The sequence below is a fragment of the Hypanus sabinus genome, chromosome 7, assembly GCF_030144855.1.
Source record: "Hypanus sabinus isolate sHypSab1 chromosome 7, sHypSab1.hap1, whole genome shotgun sequence".
Classification (NCBI taxonomy): domain Eukaryota; kingdom Metazoa; phylum Chordata; class Chondrichthyes; order Myliobatiformes; family Dasyatidae; genus Hypanus; species Hypanus sabinus.
In genome coordinates, this window is record NC_082712.1 from 167,523,289 (window position 1) to 167,531,637 (window position 8,349).

The 8,349-nt window shown below is 37.6% G+C and overlaps 1 protein-coding gene across 1 annotated transcript in view; it reads left to right on the forward strand.

Annotated features, from left to right (window-relative positions):
• The window catches only part of ano1a (anoctamin 1, calcium activated chloride channel a), a 282,789-nt gene extending 275,412 nt beyond the window's left edge, over nt 1-7,377 (forward strand). Inside the window, exons 27-28 of the mRNA XM_059976065.1 lie at nt 1,407-1,512; nt 2,766-7,377. Of these exons, the coding sequence (XP_059832048.1) occupies nt 1,407-1,512; nt 2,766-3,056 (397 nt within the window). The 3' untranslated portion in view covers nt 3,057-7,377. The remainder of the gene's footprint in view (nt 1-1,406; nt 1,513-2,765) is intronic.
• Nucleotides 7,378-8,349: the final 972 nt, after the last annotated feature.

Sequence of the window (8,349 nt, forward strand, 5' to 3'; positions counted from 1 at the left end):
GACAAGGTGCCACACATGAGGGTGCTTACCAAGTTAAGAGCCCATGGTATTACAGGAAAATTACTAAGATGGTTAGAGCATTGGCTGATTGGAAGAAGGCAGCGAGTGAGAATAAAGGGATGGTTGGCTGCCAGTGACTAGTAGTGTTCTGTAGGGGTTGGTGTTGGGACCACTTCTTTTTATGCTGTATGTCAATAACTTAGATGATGAAATACAGACAGACATTCTTTATTGATCCCGAGGGAAATTGAGTTTCCTTATAGATGGCTTTGTTGCCAAGTTTGCAGATGATACGAAGATTGGTGGAGGGGTAGGTAGTGTTGAGGAAACAGGTAGGATGCAGAAGGACTTAGATAGATTAGGAGAATGGGCAAGAAAGTGGCAAATGAAATATAATGTTAGAAAATGCATGGTCATGCACTTTGGTAATAGAAATAAATATGTGGTCTATTTTCTAAACAGGGAAAAAAATCCAAAAATCTGAGGTGCAAAGGGGCTTGGGAGTCCTTGTGCAGAACACCCTAAAGGTTAACTTGCAGGTTGAGTCGGTGGTGAGGAAGGCAATTGCAATGTTAGCATTCGTTTCGAGAGATCTAGAATACAAGAGCAGGGATGTGATGTTGAAGCTTTATAAGGCACTGGTGAGACCTCACCTTGAGTATTGTGAACAGTTTTGGGCTCCTCATCTAAGAAAAGATGTGCTGGCATTGGAGAGGGTCCAGACTAGGTTCAAAAGGATGATTCCAGGAATGAAAGGGTTATCATACGAGGAACATTTGATAGCTCAGGATCTGCGGTTGCTTTAATTTAGAAGGATGAGGGGCGAATTTCATTAAAACCTTTTAAATGTTGAAAGAACAAAACAGAGTAGATGCTTCCCATGGTGGGAGAGTCTAGGACAAGAGGGCACAGCCTCAGGATAGAGGGGCATCCATTCAAAACAGATGCGGATAAATTTCTTTAGTCAGAGGGTGGTAAATTTGTGGGATTTGTTGCCACATGTAGCTGTGGAGGCCAGGTCATTTGAGGTATTAAGGCAGAGATTGATATGTTCTTGATTGGATATGGCATCAAAGATAAAGGAAGAAGGCCAGGAAATGGGGCTGATGAGGAGAAAGAAAGGATCAGCCATGATTAAAAGGCAGAGCAGACTCGATGGGCCAAATGGCCTAATTCTGCTTCTTTGCCTTATGGTCTCTTAAGCTTATTTATATTTTTCCTGTAGGTAGATGATCAGAACTGCACACAATATTCAAATTTGGCCTCACTAACGTCTTGTACATCTTTAACATGACATCCCGACTCCTGGATTCAACGCCCTGATTTATGAAGTCCAATGTCCTAATATGATCGTGGCAGTAGGATTAATTGTTACATATCTAATTCATTTTTAAATGTCATCTTAGGTACAAAGACTACAGGGAACCTCCATGGTCTTCTCAACCATATGACCTGTCAAAGGAATTCTGGTCAGTCTTAGCAGCAAGGTTGGCATTTGTCATCATTTTTCAGGTAAGTGGTTGGAACTTCTGCCCCATTTAGATAAATTATGCAGAGCTATTGGAGCAAGTCAAGGGAGATGACAATAGGGGAATGAGGACTGTCTTTAGAAAGTCTTGTAAGTATTTGATCTGTGACAATATGTTTAATGAAGAAGATGTCCCTTCCATTTTTGAAGGTGGCTGATCCATGTGAAAGGGTAATTAATGAGATTGGCAACCGGAAGCTCTCAGTCACTTATGGATTAAATGGGGGTCTTCTGTAAAGCAGTCTGTATTCCTTTTCCCCAATTTCATGAGCAGAAATTGCAGGACACTAAATCAGAAGAGATGCAGTATTACCTACACTCAGTGGCCACTTGATTAGGTAGGCCTGTAGACCTGCTCATTAATGCAAATATCTAATCAACCAATCATGTGGTAGCAGCTCAATGTACAAAAGCATGCAAACATGGTCAAGAGGTTCAGCTGAATAGGGAAGAAGTGTGAACTAAGTGACTTTGACCGTGGAATAATTGTTGGTGCCATACGGATGTGGTTCTGATATTTTCACATACAACAGCGTCTAGGGTTTACAGAGAATGGAGTGAAACACAACAAAAAATGTGGTGAGTGGCAATTCTGTGGCCAAAAATGCCTTGTTAATGAGAGAAGTCAGAGGAGAATGGTCAAACAGGTTCAAGCTGACAGGAAGGTGACTAATTCAAAAAACCACACATTAAAATAATAAACACAAGGAAATCTGCAGATGCTGGAAATTCAAGCAACACACATAAAATGCTGGTGGAACAAAGGGTCTCAGCCCAAAACATCGACTGTACTTCTTCCTATAGGTGCTGCCTAGCCCGAAGGGAAGGGGTAAGAGGGGAAGCTGAATGGGAGTGGAAAAAGAAAGAAGGTGGTGGGGGGGGGGGGGAGAAATTACAGTATTGGAATTCTAGAGAAATCAATATTCATTACCTCAGGTTGGAGGCTACCCAAACAGGATATGAGGTGTTTCTCCTCCAGTCTAAAAGTGGCCTCTTCGTGGCAGGACATGGACCAACATGTTGGAATAGGAATGGGAAGTAGAATTAAAATTAAAAACACCTTTGTGGCAGATGGAGCGATGATGTTCGACAAAGCAGTTTCCCCTGGGCAATGTTGAGTCTCAAAGATGTGGAGGAATCCACACCAAGGCTTGTTCAGATGAATCTATTCATCTCTTTGAAACTAACTTTTTGAAGTTTGGTTCTACTAACTGCCCTTCTCCCGTTGTTTTTACAGAACCTAGTTATGTTCATGAGCGATTTTGTCGACTGGATGATCCCAGACATTCCAAAAGAAATCAGCGAACGCATATCAAAAGAGAAGTCATTATTGGTGGATCTCTTCCTGAAAGAGGAGCAGACGAAGCTGCAAATAGTGGAGGCACTTTCATCGCAAGAGAAAGAGAGGACAGAGGAGGACTTTGACGAATGTCCCATGGAAAATCCAATGGATCTGTCTGGACACTGCACGGCTGAAGCAGATGCTTCCCAATCCAATTTTATAAATACAGAAAAGGAAGTAATTTAGGGAACTGTTTTTAAAGTAACAAGTTTCTTTAGTTTGGGGCATTCCACAATATGGCAAGGTGTCACTCTAATGGAGCAGCAATATCTTGACAGGCACACCTTCAATGGACAGCTTAAGTTTGCTGTTGTTCATGTTGCCATTTTGAAAATGTTGATGCTAGAATCACTTTCTTTACAGATGAGGTGGACCATGACTTAACTGTAAAAATATCTATTTTTACACAGTAAAAATGCAGGGAATATCACTGTTTTGTATTCTACAGGAATGTTCCAGATATTTTCCATTTCTTATATAATAAAAGCAAGTTTAGCCTGAAGCTTGCTGTGGGGTTGGGGGGAGGGGTAGGGGTTATAGTGAAGTATTCAATAGTTTGAGCTTCTTTTGGCAAATTATTTTAAGTTCTGTGTTTTAAATTTGATATAATTATTCAGCATTTGACTTTCCTCTGTTGCTGTATTAGCCTTCTAACATGTAGTCCTTGCTCCTTCTAACTCTTACACCCTCCATCTGAAGCAACCATAGCTTGAGCAAACAACGCAAGTTCACTTCAGATTGAGGTTTCCAATCCGTAGGAACTCTCCACTAGCAATTTGAAAGAGTGCCCATTTTGGATAATGCGGCTGAGAGGGAAATGGGGAATACTGACAAGGAGCTTGAAAACTGTTTCTGTAGTCACAGTTAGAATTAATAAGCCCAAAGCAGCTTGGTACTTACCTATCCTATTACAGACATACGTTTATGTAATTAATGGAAAATCCTGGAACACTTTCCATAGCAGTACTGTCCTTTTGCCTTCATCAGCACTGCTAAAATGAGCACGTGAATGAAACCACGGCCTAGCTCGTGACAGGACTTGCCAATGCCTGGATATCTTGCAATCTCAGTTTCTTCTCATGACAATGTCATCTGCCTTATGATGGTTTTTCACAAAAGGGCTCTAGAGTCTTTGTAGTTAGCTTCAAATCGTGCACCTTAATTTTCACAAATGCCAGCAGGATCCTGATTAAAGTATAAACCATTTACTATCTTGAGTAGATAGGTTATTCGCATCCAGTGATTTGATTGGCTGAATAAAGGGGATTAATTCCTGGTGGAGTCCCAAATTCTAAGAATTGTTTCTTACGGAAAAGTAGTGGGGACACGTTTTAGGATCCCAATCCGAACTGAGACAGAATTGTATTCAGTAGACTTTCTGGATGCTGCTTCTCTGATTCAGGAGACTAAACTGTATGAACAAACACCTAGAGTCATAGTTCGAAAAAATCCTTTTTTTCCCCTTTCTTCACATTTCTTCATTTTTGCCCTTCCCCCCGCCCTCCAACCTGCTGTAGAAAGGGATCTCTCAACTATTGAATTAAGATAGTGCCTTTGGCAAGCTATTACATTGGGGATTAGGTGTGGTAGGGAGGGACATAATTTGATTCATTGTTTAGGCACTAGATCAGAAGTGTAATTTTAGGTTTCACAGAGCTCTAATATCAAAGTTAGAAATATGCACTATTTATGTATCATTTTTGATTTTTAGGAATTTAAGAGCACTTTAGTGTTTAATGTTCTTGCAATAATAGAAAATGTTGAAACACAATATTATACATTGTATTTGGAGGGAATTTCCCTATGTAAAGGTTTTCAACCTGTAACATGTACATTGGCTATATGGAATTTCCTTTTAATGCATTCTGTATAATTACCTCAATATCATTGCTTGTCAGTTGATTTTTACTTTTGCAACACTTTATGCATTTTTTTGGATTGGAGCATATTTATCTGATATTTCTCTTCCATTGTTCTGCACTTCTCTACCCAGGACACTATGCTGAGCTTTGATGCCTGATTCCATCTGTGTGATCTTTCTTTATAATGTAAAGTCTCTCAGTACGCTTACAAATTCTGGTACGCAGTCACCTTGAGTTCCCCATCTGCCAATATTTTTATGTAAACTGCAAGATTCTAATAATTCTGTCTGAATTGACAGTCTTAAAATTTAAAAATATTTTAATTGGTTCATACTTTTTCCAACATTTTTCACACTAACTTGTAACAAACTTGATCATCAGTTTAATGCATTGATTAACTTACCGTCAATCAACCCTAAACCATGGACAAAGCCTCACTGGAAACCACATTCTCCCATAACCTCATAGGATGCACAATTAACACTCTCCCAGATTATATAGGCTTGCACACATAGAGAGATTTAAAATTGTCCAATTAAATTATCAAAGGCAAACTAAAATACACCACAAAAATCAAAAGATATGCACATTAGATTGACTATTTAAAACAAAATGCTTCAATAATAATATTGCCAGTGTGTTTTGTTGAAAGTTAAAATACAATTGCTCTTTTAAATGCTAAACAACAGAGAACAATTGAATGAAGGGCTTCACTCAGGTGATCTTTGGAAAATTATTTTTTTGAATGGTGGACTGTAGGAGGATTTTACACCAACATAAAGAAAAACAAATGACTTGAAGTAGTTTCTTTTCACATTTTTCAATTTCTCTCTGATTTTACGAACACATAGTAATGACTTTTCCAGGCTTCTCCGCATTGTCTGCCTTTGTTGGATTAAGGATATTCAAGTTTAAAACTGAAGGGAGTGTTGTTCGGAGTTTGCGTGGATGCCAGGTAGAACAGGTAGCCCAGTTTCCATCATTGCCCTCGTATGGTCTTTACTTTCATGTTAACCCCACTGTTGTCCTTTTTTGCGACTTTCAACCTAACCTCCACTGAACAAATTTGTAAAAACATCTTCAACAAAAAGATTTTTCCCCAATTTACTGTTTCTCTCTTTGCACCTGTTCAATTCTCCAAATGATTTTCCTTTAGATCAAATGCTTCTTTAAAGTTCTTTCTTGTGCCCCTTACTCCCAACCTTCCAATGAAGGAATTAATACTGCAGGAGGTAATTCATCCAAAATAAGAATATGAAGGAATTGTTTTAAAAAAAAACTATTCAATAATTCCTTTATGTTCTTACTATGGAGCAATTACCAGTAAAGTAAGAACATGAGGGAATTCATGTCTATGGGACAGATTTGCTGTAAGAGTGAAATAGGTGATTTATAAAGTTATGATGCATAATTTGTTTCTGAGGTCAAAGCCTAAAGAAAGCATCAATTAATATGTTCAAAATGCTTAGAGGACAGAGGGGAGCAAAATTGAACTAACTAAGCAGATTTTTTAAATTGAGGAAAAAGTCTAAATTTCCCTAAACGTGAAATTCAACAAGTCAAATGGTGAAACCTATTTGAGAATGTACTGGGTCAAGGGCATTTCGTATGCACGTATTCTGCACAGTTTGAAAGTTTGCTTGTATGTAATCAGTTCAAATTTACTCTTAAATGAATTTAGATGTTTTTTGAACAAGGTTCCCAGGGATCTTATTTATATAATAAAAAGGGAGAGGGAACTTTCGGTTCAACTAAGTGCTGGAAGAGGATTGTAATGTGAAAGATGCACATACAATCAGCAGTTGCTATATTACTATTCACATGCAGGGGCTATAGATCCTGGTTTCCATTCTAGTTGAACACCCTGGTTTTCAAAACTGCTGTAGCTCTGAAGATGTAGATTTCTGCATCACCTTCTGAAAGTGGTAATTGCTTTGGAGTAAATGTTTTATTTTAACATATTTTTGCTTGTTAGAAATTATGATTGGGACACTTTTTCACAGATTCTCTTCCTTAACAAAAATGTGTATTTAGATCACTTCCTTACACTCCACGATACACAAGGGAGCGAAAATAAATATGCTTTTGAAACAGAAATCTAGCCTACTCTATATGCAAACATTTCCAATCACATTTATGTGTGTCATGTGTATTTTTATGCAAAAGTATATTCAAAATTGTGGAAAAATGGTGGGAACCTGAAAATAATTTTAAAGACCCAGAAGTCTTATCCAGATATACAATATATGTAAAATGATTTATGGTCCTTGAATATTAAAGGCTATAATTTGTATCTCAACCATAAAACCATTTGACTATGTTGGAATGAAATATTGTTTAAAAAAACATATATACATACATTAATCCTACTTAAACGTACACTGGACATTTTTTTTGCCATGTTCAACTTGTTACCAGTGTCTCAATTTTGTTCTTTACATAATCAGTGTACTAATTTAGCCAAGTTTGTTGTAAGGAATTCTGCTTATAAGCAATTACTTTTCTCGGTCTATTGTGTGTCACAAAATACACTGTAGTAGAACGCTAATGATTTTGACAAGTTTATCTCTGTATACTATGGGAAAATAATATGAATAATGAAAAAGCTGAGAAAAAAATTAAAAGTTTTAGGGTTTTTAATCTGAGATGTCCTTTATCCTATTTTGTGCCATGGTTCCCTTCATATATTCTGTAATGACCACACACCATTCAAAGATTCAAAGTACATTTATTATCAAAGTACGCATGCTATATACAACCCTGAGATTTGTCTTCCCACAGATAGCCACAAAAGAAAGAAAACCATGGGAAATCACTTCATATTAACTTTGCTTCATTACAAGGCATGTGCTGTGTATGTATGTTTCAGCTGTCATCCTCCAAGTACAATCTCTTATGTTCAATGTCCCCTTTATGTTCCCTTTTGGTGTATCAATCTCCATGAGAAAATCAATGTATCCAATGTTATTGAGGGAAAAGTCATTTTCCTTTAAGAATTTAGCTTCTCATTTATGTCTACATTCTTTTTGAATGTCAAAAATTCTTGCATTGTTTTGTCAGTAGTAATCGAATTAAATAAAAAATTGGGAGGCATTTTCTAAGTTCAAGATTTTCTTTTTAGAAAAACAGACTAGTACGTCCACAGTGCTCCTTTATTTCAATTTACTTTTGACTGTCTTTGCTTGAGTTATCATTTATTTGTTTCTAATTAGCATACCCTCTTGACTGAGAGGATGCTGACTCTCCCTTCGCTAGTCTATTTAAAGAGTCAACATTTTGAGTTGAAGCCCTCTTTAGTCCTTTCCGTAGATACTGCCTGACCTGCTGACCCAGCATTTTATATGTGTTACACTAGATTTCCAGTATCTGTAGAATATCTTGTGCTTATATAGAACCAAGTAGATCCTTGAGCCAGACTGAGTGACTGAGTGGATTATTACATCTAAAAGGGCTACTCCCCTTTGACAGAAATTGATGGGAGATTAAGAACAGTTCATTAAAGGTTCACTAGAATTAGGGCTGAGGCAATTTCATATCTCAGAGCACACCCATTCCTTCAATATACTGTAGTTCTCATGTTCATCATCATAGAATTTGACCAAGTACAAGGCCTGATA